The sequence below is a fragment of the Lithobates pipiens genome, unplaced genomic scaffold (assembly GCF_037356315.1).
Source record: "Lithobates pipiens isolate NorthernLeopardFrog02 unplaced genomic scaffold, aLitPip1_a1.2 Scaffold_22, whole genome shotgun sequence".
NCBI classification, from domain to species: domain Eukaryota; kingdom Metazoa; phylum Chordata; class Amphibia; order Anura; family Ranidae; genus Lithobates; species Lithobates pipiens.
Window position 1 is genome coordinate 281,012,406 of NW_027507784.1, and position 20,551 is coordinate 281,032,956.

A 20,551-nucleotide genomic window follows, 5' to 3' on the forward strand; every position below is an offset into this window, starting at 1 on the left:
TGGTGTCGCGTCCGCAACCGTCCTTTCTACCAAAGGTGGTTTTGGCTTTCATATCAATGAAGACATTGTATTATCATCGTTGTGTCCTAAGCCGAAGCACCCCAAGGAGGTGGCCCTTTACGCTCTCCATGTGGTTAGGGCTCTGAAGGTGTACTTTTCTGTCACAGCCCCCTTTCGGAAGTCAGGCTCACTGTTTGTTTCGGTGGCTGGTCCTAAGAAAGGCATGGCGGTCTCGTCGGCCACCATTTCCAGGTGGATCAGACAGATTGTAGTACAAGCCTACGCCTTGAAGCTGCAGGTGCCCCCCTTTCCAGTCACTGCCCACTCTACAAGAGCAATCGGAACGTCTTGGGCTTTCCGACACCAAGCGCCTGTCGCTCAGGTGTGTAAGGCGGCGACCTGGTCGTCTGTCCATACGTTTACCAAGTTCTACAAGGTAGACGTCAGTGCATCGGCTGATGCCTCTTTTGGCCGCAAAGTTTTGCAGGTGGCTGTGTAGTTGCAATTGAGTTTTTTTTCCTGGTTTTTCGATAAAAACGCAGTACTGTTTTGTTGATGCACTGTTGCATTACTTCCGCAATGTTGCGGTCTTGGGGATCACTCCTGTTGAGGATGCCCGGTTATATGGTGGAGTTTTTCCACACACTGCTGTTTTTTTGTGGGTTTAGCTTCACTAGTTCCCACTTGCCACGATGGATGAAGTTTTTATGCTGTTTTTTCCAACCCCTCGTTTGGCACTGTTTAGGGACGTCCCATTTAGTTACAGAGAGGAGCTGTGTCGGTCGGTGAATATAAGAGAAAATAGGATTTTTGTACTCACTGTAAAATCCTTTTCTCTGTAATTCCCAGACAGACACAGCACCCACCCCTCCTTTTTTCTACGTTCTACTGCTTGTTGACGTACTGAAGCTGCTGGGAGCAGTGAGGAGGGTTGATAGCACAAGGTCTGCCCCCCTGGGGCGGAATTAAAAGTTTTGTGTATTGTGTAACAATTGTGCCTAGTTCTCCTAATGGCAGGCTATACAACCCATTTAGTTACAGAGAGGAGCTGTGTCGGTCAGTGAATTACAAAGAAACGGATTTTACGGTGAGTACAAAAATCCTATTTTTTTAAATATGTTTCGTAGGTATCTGTGCTGTTTCGGTTTTCGGCCTAGTGTATTTTTCATTTTCGGTATCGGTTTCGGCACCGAAAAACCCATTTGGTGCACCCCTAGTTCAGAACACTGCTGTGAAGGGGAAGCTGTAATTTGAAGGGGGATTGTGATATGCAGAGGGACTGAAGATACCGATGTAAGAAAAGGATTGTGAAATAAAGGAAGGGTTCTGTGATGTGAAGGACCTGAGTTACACAAACATGCAGTTCGCACCTCTCCTAGAGAAATATTTTACTAATCAGACCTCTGTGAATGTTAATGCATTTCCCCTGGCCTAGATCAAACCTTAATCTAGCTACATTATCTCACAAAAGTGAGTACATCCCTCATGTGACAACACTGAAAAAGTTAAACTTTACTACAATGTAAAGTAGTGCGTGTACAGCTTATATAACAGTGTAAATTTGCTGTCCCCTCAAAATAACTCAACACACAGCCTTTAGTGTCTAACCCGCTAGCAACAAAGGTGAGTACACCCCTAAGTGAAAATGTTCAAATTGGGCCCAATTAGCCATTTTCCCTCCCCGGTGTCATGTGACTCATTAGTGTTACAAGGTCTCAGGGGTGAATGGGGAGAAGGTGTGTTAAATTTGGTGTTATCGCTCTCACTCTCTCATACTGGTCACTGGAATTTCAACATGGCACCTCATGGCGAAGAACTGAAGAAAAAAATTGTTGCTCTACATAAAGATGGCCTAGGCCAGTGATGGCAAACCTTGGCACCCCAGATGTTTTGAAACTACATTTCCCATGATGCTCCACTACACTGCAGAGTGCATAGGCATCATGGGAAATGTAGTTCCAAAACATCTGGGGTGCCAAGGTTCGCCATCACTGGCCTAGGCTATAACAAGATTGCCAAGACCCTAAAACTGAGCTGCAGCATGGTGGCCATGACCATACAGTGGTTTAACAGGACAGGTTCCATTCAGAACAGGCCTCACCATAATCTACCAAATAAGTTGAGTGCACATGCTCAGCGTCATATCCAGAGGTTGTCTTTCGGAAATAGTCGTTTGAGTGCTGCCAGCATAGCTGCAGAGGTTGAAGGGGTGGGAAGGTCAGCATTGTCAGTGCTCAGACCATACGCCACACACTGCATCAAATTGGTCTGCATGGCTGTCACCCCAGAAGGAAGCCTCTTCTAAAGATGATGCACAAGAAAGCCTGCAAACAGTTTGCTGAAGACAAGCAGACTAAGGACATGGATTACTGGAACCATGTCCTGTGGTCTGATGAGACCAAGATAACCTTATTTGATTCAGATGGTGTCAAAGGTGTGAGGCGGCAACCAGGTGAAGAGTACAAAGACAAATGTGTTTTGCCTACATTCAAGCATGGTGGTGGGAGTGTCATGGTCTGGGGCTGCATTAATGTTGCTGGCACTGGGGAGATACAGTTCATTGAGGGAACCATGAATGCCAACATGTACTGTGACATACTGAAGCAGAGCATGATCCCCTCCCTTTGGAGACTGGGCCCCAAACACACCTCCAAGATGACCATTGCCTTGCTAAATAATCTGAGGATAGAGGCGATAGATTGACCAAGCATGCTTCCAGACCTAAACCCTATTAAGCATCTGTGGGGCATACTCAAACAGAAGGTGGAGGAGCGCAAGGTCTCTAACATCTACCAGCTCGTGATGTTGTCATGGAGGAGTGGAAGAGGACTCCAGTGCCAACTTGTGAAGCTCTGGTGAACTCCATGCCAAGAGGGTTAAGGCAGTGCTGGAAATTAATGGTGGCCACACAAAATAATGACACTTTGAGCCCGATTTGGACATTTTCACTTAGGGGTGTACTCACTTTTGTTGCCAGTGGTTTAGACATTAATGGCTGTGTGTTGTGTTATTTTGAGGGGACAGCAAATTTACACTGTTATACAAGCTAGACACTCTCTACTCTAAAATCATGTTTAATAGTTTGTTATAAAATTTTGCAAACGGGTAATTTTTCTCCTTCATTGAAGTGCGCTGATTAGGCGGCACTGATAGGCTGCACTGGTGGGCACTGATGGGCTGCATTGGTGGGCACTGATAGGTTGCACTGGTGGGCACTGATAGGCATAGTTAAGGCGGCACTAATAGGCACAGATAAGGCAGCACCGATGGGCACAGATAAGGCGGCACTGATGGGCAAAGATGGGCACGGATGGGTACTGATAGGTACCACTGATAGATGGGACTGATGGGCACTGATGGGTGGCACTGATAGGTGGCACTGCTGGGCACTGATGGGCGGCACTGCTGAGCACTGGTAGATGACACTGATGGGCATGGATAAGTGGCACTGGGGTGCAGCACCTTTGAGGCAGATTGTGGGCACTGCTGGGTGGCACTGTGGGCACTGCTGGGGGGCACTGTGGGCACTGCTGGGGGGCACTTTTTAAACATTTGGCACTGCAGGGGGCAGGTGGGCACTAGCAGGGCTGGCCGTGATCGGGACTGATGTCCCGATCACGGGCGCCGGTGATCGGCTTTTTTTTTTCTCCTCGCGCTGTCAGCGCGAGGAGGAATAATAGCCGATTACCGGCTCCAATATATCACATGATCAGCTGTCATTGGCTGACAGCTGATCACGTGATAAGGGGTCGGGATCGACCCCTTGCACGGATCGGTGATTAGGCGAGTCTCATGGACTCGCCGATCACAGAGCGCGCCGCGCGCGCCCCTCCAGGGGGGGCGCAGGCCGCTCGTGCACGGGACGACGTCAATAGACGTAGTCCCGGCAAAGGAGATCCGCGCTGTAGCCGTCATTTGGCTATAGCGCGGATCTCAAGTGGTTAAACAACTTCTTTTATTTTAATTTTTTTTTGGTTTACAATCTTTTCCTCTGAAAAATAGAAAAAGATACACTGTATCTCTTTCATTCAAGAGGTTAGAGTGAACAACAGGGGTGAGCTGTACAGTGACTGATCTTAGTGACAGCCATTCACAGGCTTTCACAGCAATCAAGTGAGCGAGAGCCAGTCCTACTATCCTCCGATAGTTTGTACGAGACCCGGAGTTCAGTCTCGGTGCTGAGATTCCCACTACGTATGTGCATCGGTTAGGGGTTAAAAAATGTTAGTCCAAGTTTTCACTTGTAAATACATTTATCTGGGTCTGATTTTTTTGATTGGGATTCAAAAGTAAAATCTTGGGCTTTAGCAAGAAGTAAAATCTATCTGTATCTAAAAACATTCACGTTTTAGGCAGCAAACTAGCCATTTCACACCATCCATTCTGTCCAGCAGAGATCTCGGAGATCTCATCAGCTATTAGAATCTTACTGAGCTACAGAGGGGTGATTTGTAAACTGCAAGAAAGAATTTCAATTCTTTCTTGCATACTCCTATTAATCTGAACAATATTGGCGTTTGTTACTTTTCTTTGTAGAAGAATTTTCACACATTTACTTGCGGCACAAATTCACTATGCTCTGTAGGTAGGCACTGCTATATCACAGAATTCAGAGAGCCTGCCTCCTGAACTACAGAGGTGTGGAGAGGAGGAGTTTCAGGAGACGGAGTCTGTGCAGGAATCACTGCTTGCAGGCTGCAAGGTTCCATGAGGTATGTAGTTCTTAGAATTTGAAAGTAAACCAACGGAATAAGAAGAGAAGCAGCAAAACATGCATGGCGATTTTTCAGTAAGCTTATACTGTATTGTCAAAATAACTGTCTGTATTGCTATCACAATACTGATGTTATAAAAGTAAAGTGTGTGCTGTGATTATAGAACTCCTTTTAAAGCGGAAGTAAACCTATCCATAAAACGGTTTTATGTATGAAATGTAACACTCCTATTGGTTGTGCTCTCAACCAAACTGTCAAACCATCCAATTGCTGTTGTCATAACTGATCACATGTGCAGCATCATGGCAGTTGTAGATTAAACAGAGGCAAAGATGGCAGCTTCCTTGGCTGAAAACGATAGGGGGGTTTGCTTACACTTTAAGGAGTTTGGTACATTTGGAAACACATCACTTTGTACTTAGACTTTTGATGCTTCATGCACATTTCTTGTTTTTCAGTCCTGTATATGCATGACAAGCTAGATGATTTTGTGTCTATCATCAACAAACATTTGCAGCCTGTGTTTATGCAGATAAGGAAAGGAACTGATGAAAATGATGGAAAAAAATACTATGCTCTGGTATGTAACGTTTTTGTAACAATGAACTGCGTATGTAACAATGAACTGCGTTGCTTTGCGGGGGACATTAACCACTTGCTTACTGGGCACTTAAACCCCCCTCAGTCCCAGACCAATTTTCAGCTTTCAGCGCTGATGCACTTTGAGTGACAATTACGCGGTCATACAACACTGTACCCAAATGAAATTTTTATCATTTTTTTCCCACAAATAGAGCTTTCTTTTGGTGGTATTTAGTTACAGCTCGGAGTTTTATTTTTTGCTAAACAAACAAAAAAAGATGCAAAAAAAAAAAAAAATCATGTTTTAATAGTTTGTTATAAAATTTTGCAAACGGGTCATTTTTCTCCTTCATTGAAGTGCGCTGATTAGGCGGCACTGATAGGCTGCATTGGTGGGCACTGATGGGCTGCATTGGTGGGCACTGATGGGCTGCATTGGTGGGCACTGATGGGCTGCATTGGTGGGCACTGATGGGCTGCATTGGTGGGCACTGATGGGCTGCATTGGTGGGCACTGATAGGCTGCACCGGTGGGCACTGATAGGCATAGTTAAGGCGGCACTAATAGGCACAGATAAGGCGGCACCGATGGGCACAGATAAGGCGGCACTGATGGGCAAAGATGGGCACAGATAAGATGGCACGGATGGGTGGCACGGATAAGTGGCACGGATGGGTGGCACGGATGGGCACTGATAGGTACCACAGATAGATGGGACTGATGGGCACTGATAGGTGGCACTGATAGGTGGCTCTGATAGGTGGCACTGCTGGGCACTGATGGGCGGCACTGCTGGGCACAGATGGGCGGCACTGGGGTGCAGCACCTTTGAGGCAGATTGGGTGGCACTGTGGGTGGCACTGTGGGCACTATGGGCACTGACGGGGGGCACTTACTTTTGCTTTTATTTTACTTCAGGATGGCACTGCGGGAGGCAGGTGGGCACAGGCAGGTGGCAGGTGGTCCCTTGTATTGATGGCCGTGATCGGCTTTTTTTTTCTCTCCTCGCGCTGTCAGCGCGAGGAGGAATAATAGCCGATTACCGGCTCCGTTCTATCACATGATCAGCTGTCATTGGCTGACAGCTGATCACATGATAAGGGGTCGGGATCGACCCCTTACACGGATCGGTGATCAGGCGAGTCTCACGGACTCGCCGATCACAGAGCGCGCCCCTCAGGGGGCGCGCAGGCCGCTCGTAACCGGGACGACGTCAATAGACGTAGTCCCGGAAATGTAGGTCCGCGCTAATGCCGTCATTTGGCAATAGCGCGGATCTGTAGTGGTTAATGAAATGTCACTTTGTGGGCTTCAAATAAAGCTGACAAAAAATGCAACGGTGTGATGCGCTGAAATGCTCATTACACTGCCTCCTCACCACAGCTCTGTGCAGCCAAAACTAATAGTTGCCCACACACTAAACAGCTTTGCTTCAGTGAATGGGGCAGACTTGGCCATTGTTATTAGCGTCAGATCAATATATGGGCTTATAAAGATTGCTTGATAATGTTCGGTTGATTTAAAATATGTAGAAGTACCATTGTATTCGTTTTGACTTCATTACTGAAAGCATAGCTGCCAGTATTATAATACTGATAATATGATAAAAAAAAAATTGTTCAACCAGTGGGTTGAATGAAAAAAAAAAAACAGTTCCCCCACTGTATTCTGCCAGCGGGGAGCCCTTCTGGCTATAGCCGGCGGCACTGATCGTTCGGGAAAAACCCGATAGGTTGACATATGTATAACCAGCTACCCCATACATGGATCAAAATTCGGTCCCTGCTGAACTGACTAAAATTCGATCCATGTATGTCAGCTTTAATGGCATCGGGATTAAAATGCAGGCATCAGCTTCCCTGCAGGCTCCACCACCTTCTTTTTTGCTCATCGCCATAATGGAAAGTGTTGCTGGCTAATAGGATGATGAGGTAGGGGGGTGGCCTGCATTCTCTATGTTTAACAAAATTTGTAGGTGTGCTTTAGGGCATTGGTATAGTTTGTAGACTACCAGTGGGCTCTAATTAAACTGTGGAGCCACAGTTTTTAATTATGTAGTCTGAGGTCCAGAGCGCTCTGGAGCTGGTTTTAATCAAGGATATCTCTGTACATTGCTACATTCATCTTTTTATCAATCCTGACTAGTTCTCGAGTTCCTGCCACTGAAAAACATCCTCACAGCATGATGCTGCCACCACCATGCTTCACTCTAGGGATGGTATTGGCAGTGCCTGGTTTCCTCCAGACATGACATTTGCCATTCATGCCAAAGAGTTCAATCTTTGTTTCATCAGCCCAGAGAATTTTGTTTCTCATGGTCTGAGAGTCCTTTAGATGCATTTAGGCAAACTCCAGGTGGGCTATCATATGCCTTTTACTGAGAAGTGGCTTCCGTCTAGCCACTCTAACATACAGGCCTGATTGGTGGAGTGCTGCAGAGATAGTTGTTCCTCTGGAAAGTTCTCCTCTCCATAGAGAAACACTGGAGCTCTGTCAGAGTGACCATCAGGTTCTTGGTCACCTCCCCGACTAAGGCCCTTCTCCCCCAATCACTCAGTTTGGTCGGGCGGCCCGCTCTAGGAAGAGTCCTGGTGGTTCCAAACTTCTTCCACTTACAGATGATGGGGGCTACTGTGCTCATTGCTTCAATGCTGCAGAAATGTTTCTGTACCTCTCCCCAGATCTGCGCCTCAATACAATCCTGTCTCCGAGGTCTACAGACAATTGCTTGGTTTGTGCTCTGAAATGAAATGTTAACTGTGGGACCTTTATAGAGACAGAGGTGTGCCTTTCCAAATATCCAATCAACTGAATTTACCACAGGTGGACTCTAATCAAGTTGTAGAAACATCTCAATTTTAGGCTGGGTTCACACCGCTGCGGCAGCGAGAACCGGATGTGATTCGCACCGCACTGCAGTGCAAATCGCATCCGATCTCTGTGCGATGCGAGTTCAGCCATACAGATAGTATGGCTGAATTCGCATCGCACCCGCCGCAAACTCGCACGGGACCCTTTTTTGGTCCGCAGCAGAATCGGATCGCATGGGTGTTCACACCATGCGATCCGATTCCTGTCCGAGTTTGCAGATCGCACTGCGATATGCGGACTGATCTGGGGGTGTCATTAACATTTCACTGACACTCCCAGCAGTCCGCATAGGGCAGTGTGAACTGCCGGCGGGAGGCATGCGATGCGGGAAACCGCCGCGGATTCGCGGCGTTCCCGCATCGCTCCGGTGTGAACCCGGTCTTAAGTGTCATTTTGAATTCTGAGTGTCATGGCAAAAGCTATGAAAACTTGTGTGCATGTGATTTTATATATATATATATATATATATATATATATATAATATATATTTTTTTTTAACCACTTGGCGCCCATACTACATCTATTGACGTCGTGGGCTTTCGGTGGTTATATCTGAATGATGCCTGAGGCCACAGACATCATTCAGATATCGGCGTTTTCAGCCGGCAATTCCCTGCCCCATAAGAACGATCATAGCGGCTGTTCCACCGCTTGATTGTTCTTACGGGCGGCGGGAGGGGACGCCCCCGCCGCCCTCCGGTGCTTGTACCGACTCACCGCTTCCATCGGTGAGTCGGTCACAGGATCCGCTGGCCCCCGCAAGTTACCATAGAGATTTCCGGCGGACCAGATTGTCCCCGGAGTATCTATGATCGTTCGGAGGCCGGGCGTGATGTTATGACGTCATGCCCGGCCTCTGTATTCAAATTAATGGCGCCGATCTGGGTAGGAAGCAAGGATGGTTTTCTTTTTTTTTTTTTTTTTTTTTTTATTCCCAGCCTAGAGGTGAGATATGGGGTCTTATTGACCCCATATCTCACTGTAAATATGTCCGATCATGCCATATTCCTATTACAAGGGATGTTTACATTACATTATTATTATTTTTTTTTTTTTTTAAGTGTCGAACTAAAAAAATAAAAAAAAATTAACAATAAAAAAAAAAAGTAAAGCGCCCCTGTCCCCGTGAGCTCGCACACAGAAGCGAACGCATACGTAAGTCCCGCCCACATATGAAAACGGTGTTCAAACCACACATGTGAGGTATCGCTGTGAACGTTAGAGCAAGAGCAATAATTCTAGCTCTAGACCTCCTCTGTAACCCAAAGCATGTAACCAGTAAAAAAAATTTAAAGCGTCGCCTATGGGGATTTCTAAATACCAAAGTTTGGCGCCACTCCACGAGCGCGTGCAATTTTGAAGCGTGACATGTTGGGTATATATTTACTCGGCGTATCCTCCTCTTTCACATTATGCAAAAAAATTGGGCTAACTTTACTGTTTTTTTTTTTTTTTAAGCATTTTTTCTGAAAAAAACGTGTTCGAAAAATTGTTGCGCAAATACCGTGCGAGATAAAAAGTTGCAACAACTGCCATTGTATTCTCTAGGGTCTTTGCTAAAAAAACATATATAATGTTTGGGGGTTCTATGTAATTTTCTATGAAAAAAATTAGGAATTTTACATGTAGGAGAGAAATGTCAGAATTGGCCTGGGAGCGAAGTGGTTAAATAAATTTGCAAAGATTTCAAACAAACTTCTTTCACATTGTCATTATGGGGTAATGTTTGTAGAATTTTGAGGAAAATAATGATCTTAATCCATTTTGGAATAAGACTGTAACATACCAAAATGGGGGAAGAAGTGAATCTCTGTGAATACTTTCCAGGTGCACTGTAAATGCCAAAGTTCCTGGCAAGCAATGGAACTTCTGCCTAGTGCTAAAGCAGACCACAGGGAGACTATTAAGTAGCAGACATCTATCCCTGTTTAAAAAAAAAAAAATACATTGCACAACAGGGGAGGTTCAATGACAGCCCGTATACAGAGATGAACTTTGCAGGTTAACAGATGTGATGTTTTGCAGGTGGTGGTGGAGGTGGTTGAATTTCAAAAAACATATTTGTTGATGTTTTTTTTTATTTTTTTTATATATATAACTTTTAAGGTCAGAAATACAATAATGTATTGTTTAGTAAGTTGGAAATTGTAAAGGGCTGTTCATATAGACCAGCAGAAGCAGAACCTGGCCTTTATATGCACTGATATGATCAGTCATATACTTAGCTGGAATAATTTGTCACCTTAAAGCGGTAGTAAACCCGCACATTTTTTTTTTTTTTTTTAAACCTGCAAAGCAAAAGGCATAATGAGCTAGTATGCACCGCATACTAGCTCATTATGAAATACTTACCTTAGAACGAGGCCCCGACATCTGGCCCGATCCACGCCGAGGGAGCTGACATGCTCCCTTGGCGTTTCTTCCGGGTATCGCGACTCCGGTGCTGTGAGTGGCCGGAGCCGCGATATCGTCACTCCCGCGCATGCGCGCGGGAGATTTCATTCCGGCCGGCCACTGCCGGATTTTCAGGCCGAGAATCCCCTTGTGCGCATGCGCCGCTGCAGTCAGCGGCGCATACCGAGGGGAATATCTCCTAAACCGTACAGGTTTAGGAGATATATTTTTTTTACCTGCAGGTAAGCCTTATTATAGGCTTTCCTGTAGGTAAAAGTTAAAAAATTTAGTATACAACCACTTTAAATATTTATATATCTTTGTATGATCATATATAGAGCTTATGCAGATTAAAGTATACCTAAACCCATTAACCACTTAACAAGAATGACGGGTACAGGGTGGTTGCTTAACTTTGGGAGGACATACTATGACGTCCTCCCAGAATTCCGCTCTCGCGCTCCCCCTGGGACGCGCACTCGAACATCCGTGACTGGATCACGGTAAACGGCCGATCATTGCGGCTGTTTACCACGTGTTCGCTCCGTCAAATGAGGGAGCGATCAGTTGTAAACAAACCGGTGTCGCGTCATGACGCCGCTTCCTCCCTCCCCTCTTTGTAATGATCGGTACAGTGCGAGGGGAGAGATCGGTGCCCACAGCCCTGCTCACTGACAATTAACCCTGCAATGCCTTGCCAGTACTCTGCAATGCCCTGCCAATACTCTGTAATGCCCTGCCAATTAGGGCTGCAACTAATGATTATTTTCATAATCGATTAGTTGGCCGATTATTGTTTCGATTAATTGGTTAATAACCTTTAAAAAAAAAAGTGGGTCAAATTGATGTTCATTTTCAACCACAGTGACGGGAAAATTTGGAAATAATAGAAAACTTCTTAGTCAAAGGAATTTTCAGACAGTGTATGTGGTTTTTGTTCAGAAATTACATTCGTTTTAAAAACAGAATGTTAAAAACAAGTGAAAATTTCAAACAAAATTCTTTCATTCGGCGAATGTACAAAGATTTTTCGTCTGAATATTCTCATCTGAAAATTGATCTGTGTGGCCAGCATAATGCACGGTGCACACCTATGCAGTTTGCTTTTGATCTGTTTCTGCAGTGCTTTTTGCTGTACGTTTTGATTTTTGCTCACGTGATTTTACTGAAATTTGCATTTTTGCCTTTTTTTTGGGCAGATTAAAAAAACACAAATTGGTGCAAAAACGCATTACATGCTTTTGTGCAGCTTCTCCATTTAAGTATATTGAACCAATAAAGCATAATTTTGCGTTAAAAGTCCCTGACCCTTTCAGATGTGAACGTGTCCCATAGGAAACCATGTAAATGAACTGTAGTGCATTTCTGCAAAAAGCACATAGATGTGAACCAAGTCTAAGACGTTTACTAACATAATGGGGTTAAAAAAACGAAAATTGGCCCTTTTATAGTAGAAAAAAAGAAGATAATCACTACTGTAAGGGGTTCATTGTTTACTGTAGAACAGTGAGTAATATTTACAGTAGCGATTATTTGCTCTTTTTGTACTATAAAGGGCTAATTTTTAGTTTAGTTTTTTTTAACCCCATTATATTACTGGCCGATTAATCGATTATGAAAATAATAATCAATTAATTTCATAATCGATTAGTTGTCGATTAATTGATTAGTTGTTTCAGGCCTCTGTATGTGGCCACGCTGTGTAAACATCTCACACATGTGGTATCGTTATACGCATATGCTGTGTGTGAGAAATAACCTGCTAATATATGACAATTTTGTGAAAAAAAAAAAGGGAAAAAAAAACCCCTTGATTTTGCAAAGAATTGTGGGAAAAAAACTCACTATGCCTCTTACTAAATACCTTGGAATGTCGTCTTTCCAAAAAGGGGTAATTTGGGGGGTATTTGTACTTTTCTGGCATGTTAGGGTCTCAAAAAAAATGAGATAGGCCGTCAGCACTTCAGGTGTGATCAATTTTAAGATATTGGCATCATAGCTTGTGGAATCTATAACTTTCACAAAGACCAAATAATATCCACCAATTTGTACTTATTTTTACCAAAGATATGTAGTAGTATAAATTTTGGCCAAAATTTATGAAGAAAATGTACTAATTTGCTAAATTTTATAACAGAAACTAAGAAAAATTCTTTTTTTTTTTTACAGAATTTTCTGTCTTTTTTCTTTTATAGCACAAAAAATAAAAAACCCAGTGGTGATTAAATACCACCAAAAGAAAGCACCATTTGTGTAAAAAAAAAAAAAAAGGACAAAGATGTCATATAGGTACAGTTTTTCATTCAAAATGTGAGAGCACCGAAAGCTGAAAATTGGTCTGGTTATTAAGGGGGGTTAAGTGGTTAACGGAGATCAAATATTTCTTCCTTATCCGCAGTTCTGAAATGTGGTGGCTACATTCATTTTTCAGACTTTCTTCTTTTTTGCCCACCTGCTGATCCTGCAAGTAACATTTCCTGTCCAGGGGTGACAACATATGCGTGTCTGTACTGTATCTATAAACAGATGGCATTTTCACCTCTGGACAGGAAGTTAGGACTACAGAACTGCCGCCAATCCCCCTCCCCATCTTCACAGCTTAGTGGAAGGTTTTCTGTAGTCAGAGACCTGAGCAAGGCTGATAATACTGATTACTGATCACAGTGCAGCTCAGGCACAGTGTACAGGAAGTTAGGAGCTCACAGGATTTATGGTAGGATCAATGGGCTATTTGCGCTTATCAGAAAGATATAACAAATGCTTTAAATTGTATATTTAATGGACCAAAGGGGTGTAAATAAGAGAAGTTCATTGTTGGGGTTTACAGTTTCTTGGTTAATATTCCATCTTGCAATGCTTCCATCCTCAGACTCCTATGTCATTACAGGGCTTAGCAGTGACATAGGGATCTAAAGGTGGAATCACTGTGCAAGGGACACAGGCATCCTACAGTCCTAGATGTGTCGCATCCTGAAGAGGCTGCCACGGGATAATAGATTTTTGTTCAGTGTAACTATACATTTTGGAACTCCTACAACGTGTTAGCTCAATAAAGAAGATGTTTTATTTAATGTTTGCTGTATGTAATGACATAAGGATCAGAAGATGATTGTGTAATGACCTATGCAGTACACATTCTGAGGTTTGTTGTCCGGAGGGGGGGGTGTATAACCTGATTGGACTGAATACCTAATGTAATATTTTTCTTCTTCCCTAGCTTAACCTTGCAGAAAATGATGTTACTAAAATGGCCTCAGATTATGGGGAGAATGAGCTGGAATTGTTCAGAAAAACGGTAAGATATGCTCCTTTTTTTTTTTTTTTTTTTTTTAACCTAGTGTTCATAGTGCACGCAGTGCTATTAATGCCCTCTCCCTTCTGTACTCCACCTTGCCTGATTGGGATTAAGTACATGTGATGGCAAGTGTACAAATTAGACGCAGCTTGTTTCATGGTTTGCCAGGCTGTGTGCGATCTGTTCATCTGATGTGTCCACTTCTGCAGAACAGAAGCAAAATAAGAACATTGCTTTATTCAGCCTAATGGCAGAGATTGACAGGCAAAGAGGAGCTGTCACTTTTTCTACATAGGAAAGCTGCATTGAAAATTTGCTGAGGCCAGATGCAGAGCACAGTGATATATAGTGTAGGGTCTTCTGTGCTTGTCCATGTGCCCTGTGATGCTACTGATCTCTGCTTGGCACTCTACTTTCTGTACATCTCTCCAGTGAGCTCTGCTTGGCTGCTCACTATTTTCCTATACAATGCTTTAATGGTGTAACAACACCTCTCCTCTTCACTTTGCAGTTTTTAAAGGATAAGTTCACCGTTGGCAACATGTCGCATCTTACTTTAATATTTAGGGCATTACATGTAACATGTAATTTTACAGCAGTCAACCCCCCCCCCCCCCCCCCCCCCCTGACGGTGGGTTTGGGATCCTTGCCCTGCACACACTATCACATTTTAAAAACAGCGCAGCTTTGCAAAGCTCCATCCACACAGCTGCATCATTCTTTCACAGAGATCTGTGAATGATTGAGTTACAAATCCCATCGGCCACCACAACAGACAGCTCATAGTTCTCGATGAACTACAGGAGCACTAACGATTGCCTTTGTAGTTCATTGCCTCTTCCTGTGCCTCAGTAACTGTCTGCCCATATGAGAGGTATGGGCAAACAGCCCTATGTAGAGCCATGTGCATATATATATATAATATAATTTTTTTTTTTTTATATTATATAATTTTTTTTAAGGTGAACATAGCCTTTAAGTAATTATGGAGATTCTTGTGTTTCAGCAGCTTTTCTGTGTATCTTGGTTATTGGTATTGGTCTGTAGAAACAGATCCATGTACAAATGATCTTTTGCTCTTTTTTTTTTTACCCTCGTCTGGACCAAAAATGGTTTAACACATTGTTTTCACATCTTACACCATTTTCTTTGCTGTATCTTTTTCTGAACAGATGGATATAATTATTGACTCTGACAGCGGGTTTGCATCCTCCACAAACATTTTGAATCTTGCGGACCAGCTTCAAACCAAGAAAATGAAGAAGAAGGAGATTGAACAACTATTGCAACAGTTTGTACAAGACAAGTGGTTGATTGAGGTGTGTTGGCTGGCAAGAAACATTTGTTATAGCAGAACAGTTGGTTTTTTGACGTTCCCTTTAGAAAAAAAGCTTTCAAAAATTGCTAAATTAAAGGGAACTTCTGACCATAGACTACTTATGTAATAGACACATATGTTGTCTAGTTGGCACCTCCAAGTGAACTTTCTGAATGTTGCAGAGTTACCTTCTACCCTAGAAACTGAGTTTTCTATGGAAACTGCTGTCAAATATAATTGGCTTTTACTTCACCACTAACAAATCATTACGATTGGCAGTCCCACGGCCCAAAATCAAAATGCAGTAAGTACTGGGCAAGAACCAAAGACTGTAAAAGCTGGTGATCAGTTCTTGGTGTTCGTTCCTTTCTAGAGTGCTGAGGCATTGCAGCATGTCGGAAAGCTCATCCAGCCACCTGGAAGAGCAGACTAGACAATATAATTGTCTATTATATATGCTATATATATGACCTTTGCTTTTCTTGCAAAATCCTAAACGTCGTTAGAAAACATGAAGATTTTTCCATTTGTTATTCAAAAAGGAATTGTGGTAGGTTGACTAAAGCACATAAACCCAAAGTAATTTATAGTAACAAGTTCTAGTTGCAATCTTGGAACACCCAATAAGAGGATAGTATGCGACCGGTCTAAACTACGTGGCATGTTCACCAATGCCAGGAGCCTGGCGGACAAGATGGGTGAACTAGAGATACTGTTGTATAAGGAGGATTTGAATTTTGTGGGAATTTCAGAGATCTGGTTCAACAGCTCTCATGTTTGGCTGGCAACCATTCAAGGGAATTCCCTTTATCGCAGGGATAGAGAGGGTAAAAAAGGGGGAGGGGTATGTCTATATATAAAGCATAATGTACAAGTGAATGTGAGAGATATCACTAAGGGAGCTAGGGAGGAGGTGGAATCCTTATGGGTAGAGCTCCAAAGGGATGAAGCTAAGGGTAAAATAATACTGGACGTATGCTATAGGCCCCCTAACCTGAGGGAGGAGACAGAGGTGGACCTCGTATCACAATTTGGATTAGCAGCAAGGATGGAAGGGGGATTTTAATTATCCAGACATAGACTTTGGGCGGAGGGAACCACGCATTCGTCTAAGGCTTGCCAGTTACTATATGTCTTGCAGGCAATTTCATGGGTCAGATGGTAGACGCACCAACTAGAAATAAAGCATTACTAGATCTACTGATTACCAACAATACATACCTGATCATGGATGTGGAAATACGGGGGAATTTGGGAAACAGCGATCACAGGTCAATTGCCTTCAGTATAAATCGCACAAATAGGAAACATAAGGGGAATACAAAGACACTGAATTTCAAAAGAGCCAACTTCTCTAAACTACAAACCTTGCTAGAAGGCATAAATTGGTATAAAATCTTAGGAACAAAGAACACGGAGGAGACATGGGTTCGCTTTAAGAGCATATTAAATAAGGGCATTAGCCAGTGCATCCCATTGGGTAATACATTTAAAAGGGCGTAAAAAAGTCCTGGATGGCTTAACTCCAATGTAAAAATGCATATAAAAGCAAAGGAGAAGGGAACGCCTTCAAAAAATACAAGGTTGAAGGATCATCATCAGCATTCAGACTTTATAAAGAATGATGCAAGAAATGTAAGGGTGCAATTAGGACTGCTAAGATAGAACACGAAAGACACATAGTGGAGGAGAGCAAAAAGTATGTATACAGTAAAAAAGGGAGGACAGACCATATTGGCCTCATAAACAACGAGGAAGGACATCTGGTTACAAAGGATGGGGAGATGGCAAAGGTATAGAATTTTTTCTTCTCCTCAGTCTTCACAATGGAATCAGGGGGCTTTAGTAACTAAAACTGCAGTGTTTATCCTCATGACAGGTCACAGGAAGCACCCTCATGGCTAACAGAGGACAGAATTAGAATTAGACTTGGGAAACTTAACATTAATAAATCACCGAGACTGGATGGCTTGCACCCAAGGGTACTTGGGGAACTCCATCAAGTAATTGCTAAACCATTGTTCCTAATTTGTACTGATAGTCTACTGACTGGAATGGTACCAGCGGATTGGAGAAAAGCCAATGTAGCACCAGTATTTAAAAAGGGCCCAAAATACATCCCTGGGAATTACAAACCAGTTAGCCTAACAACAATAGTATGCAAGCTCTTGGAGGAGATAAGGGACTATACATAAGATTTTAGTAATGAAAACGGTATCATTAGCAGTAATCGGCATGGATTCATAAAGAATCGTTCTTGCCAAACCAATCTATTAACCTTCCATGAGGAGGCGAGTTGCCATCTAGATAAAGGAAGGCCTGTAGACGTGGTGTATCTGGATTTTGCAAAAGCATTTGACACAGTTCATTCCATTCATTCCATTCCATTGACATGGACCATAGGGTTAGTACCTGGAATGAAACCCGGTTACAAGGGTGAGTTCAGAGGGTGGTGATAAATGGGGAATACTCGGAATGGTCAGGGGTGTGTAGTGTGGTCCCACAGGGTTCTGTGCTGGGACCAATCCTATTTAATTTATTCATAAACGACCTGGAGGATGGGGTAAACAGTTCAGTATCTGTATTTTCAAGAGATACGAAGCTAAGCAGGGCAATAGCTTCTCCACAGGATGTGGAAACCTTGCAAGAAGATCTGAACAAATTAATGGGGTGGGCAACTATATGGCAAATGAGGTTTTAATGTAGAAAAATGTAAAATAATGAATTTGGGTGGCAAAAATTTTAACACAATCTATACACTGGGGTGGGGGTGAGGGAACCTCTGAGGGAATTTAGGATGGAAAAATACCTGGGGGTTCCTAGTAGATGATAGGCTCAGCAATGGCATGCAATGCTGCTAACAAAGCAAACGGAATATTGGCATAATTAAAAAAAGGGATTAACTCCAGGGATAAAGCGATAATTCTCCCACTGTACAAGACTCTGGTCTGGTCGCACCTGGAGTATGCTGTCCCGTTCTGGACACCAATCCTTAGGAAGGATGTACTGGAAATGGAGCGAGTACAAAGAAGGGCAACACAACTAATAAAGGGTCTGGAGATATTTAGTTATGAGGGTCAAAAGCACTGAACTTATTCTCTCTGGAGACCCAACAATAGGGATAAAACATTTTCACGGAAGGAAGTTTAACAAGAGTCGTGGCCACTCATTAAAATTAGAAGAAAAGAGGTTTAACCCTAAACTACGTAGAGGATTCTTTACTGTAAGAGCGGCCAGGATGTGGAATTCCCTTCCACAGGTGGTGGTCTCAGCGGGGCATTGATAGTTTAAAAAAACTATTAGATAAGCACCTGAATGACCACAAGATACAAGGATATACAATGTAATACTGACGTATAATCACACATAGGTTGAACTTGATGGACTTTTTTCAACCTCACCTATTATATAATGGCTTGCAGAATTTCTCCTTACTTACAGTATGTTACAATGAAAAAATTTGGGGTAAATTTGAAGACTTTTAGCCCAGGTGCAAGATCATTAAAAATCCATTACACTTATACAAACATGAACATTCAAAAGTTAAGAATGGCTCAGAAATGTAAATGTTTTTGTTAGCAGTTGTATTAACGGTACACAGAACATTTTATAACTATTTTTTAATTTCCTGTAACTGGTCTAGTAATCAAATTTAGCTGCTGTCAATGAATCCTGCATTTACAACTACAGCTTTGTAGACCTTTATGATTCTAGCTGTCAGTTTTTGAAAATGTTTAGTGAAAAATGTTAACACATCTTTTGCAGTTCTTTGTAGGTGTGCAGCTGGCTTGTGGGGTATTTTCTATTGCCTCATGGTGAAGCGCTTCCCACAAAAGTGACTCAGATTAAACATTTGCTTTCGAACTTAAGCTCATTTCACACATTACAATGTAACTGTACAATCTATTTTAGATCTGCCAACAGCTTTTGTTTAGTTATGGTAAATCTAAAGTTGATTGTATGGTCCTCATATTGTAAAATGTGTATAGTGAGTGAGCTTAACCGTTCTACCTAAAAGGATAGACCACAAGCTGCCTGCCCTTAATCACTCTGTTCTTTGCACCTAGATGGCTGTCAGTGGGATGTATATTGTGTAATATAATGTGTACTGTGATTACACACATATACTTACATATAGGCTACAAATCTGTAATATATGCACATAGCAGTTGTATCTCTTTGAACACCCTGGATGCTAGTTCACACCAGATGCAGTTCTGTGCGCTTTTTTTCTGCACTAAAAATGCATTCAGTGTTTTCCATGTATTCCAATGGCTCTAGTTCATACCAGTTTCCAGTGCAGAAAAAAAGTAGCGTATGCTTTTTTTTCTGCACAAACCTGTACTGGAACCTAGCAAATTGTATAAAAATGCACTGGAACTGCATGTGGTGTGAACTGTAAGTAAAAACTGATCCGGAACTTATAATTGAATTTTGTGGTTTGAACTGGCCCTAAAAATGCATGCACAGTGTTTTCCATGTATTCCAATGGCTCTAGTTCACACCAGTGCAGTCAGTTTACGGTGCAGAAACTGACTGGAACTGACTGCATTGATGTGAACTAGAGCCATTGGAATACGTGGAAAACACTGTGCATGCATTTTAGTGCAGAAAAAAAGCGCAGGGAACTGCATCTGGTGTGAACTAGCATTAAAAGTACATAAAAAATAAAATAAAAAAAGTGATGTGCTGGAAATGGCTCCTAAGGCCCTTATCACATGGGATGGACTTGGGAATCTGTCCGCTGATCCCCGATGAGCAGGTGGATGGCTTGTTTGTGTCTGCTCCGCTTGTCCATCGGACACATGTCCATTGGACACATGTCCATTTACATCCACTGCTCCGTAGGGTATAATGAAAGGTCTGATCAGGTCCACCTGAAAAACTGACAGGTGAACCCAATCAGTCTGCCTGTGTGAAAGGGGCCCAAGGCCGGGTTCACACTGGTACGACAAACGCTTCTGACATTGGGAGCTCATGTCGCATGACTTGTGAAAATCAATGTTTCCCTATGGGAGCCATCTTAACTGGTGCGACACAAGTCGGTCCGAACGAAAATGCTCCCTGTACTACTTTGGTCTGACCTTGATCCTTCTTCAGCCCATTGACTATCATTGAAGTTGGATCGCCATCTTGCATGATCTGACTTTGGCATGCGACTTGTGTTCTGATGATCTTGAGGGGGAACTCCACACCAAATTTTAACAAAAAAAAGGCATGGGTTCCCTCTCCAGGAGCATACCAGGCCCTTGGGTTTGGTATGGATTTTAACCCTACGCCGGAAAAAAACTGTGTGGGGGGTCCCCCCAAAATCCATACCAGACCATTATCCGAGCATGCAGCCCGGCCGGTCAGGAAGAGGAGTGGGGACGAAC

General features: G+C 43.0%; 1 protein-coding gene across 3 annotated transcripts in view; it reads left to right on the forward strand.

Moving 5' to 3' along the window:
* NSMCE1 (NSE1 component of SMC5/6 complex) overlaps positions 1–20,551 on the forward strand; it is a 63,368-nt gene that overhangs the window by 21,521 nt on the left and 21,296 nt on the right. For all 3 annotated transcript variants that reach the window (XM_077449106.1, XM_077449107.1, XM_077449108.1), the window contains exons 3-5: positions 5,174–5,295; positions 13,781–13,858; positions 15,031–15,177. In XM_077449106.1, coding sequence (XP_077305232.1) covers positions 5,174–5,295; positions 13,781–13,858; positions 15,031–15,177 — 347 coding nt within the window. The remainder of the gene's footprint in view (positions 1–5,173; positions 5,296–13,780; positions 13,859–15,030; positions 15,178–20,551) is intronic.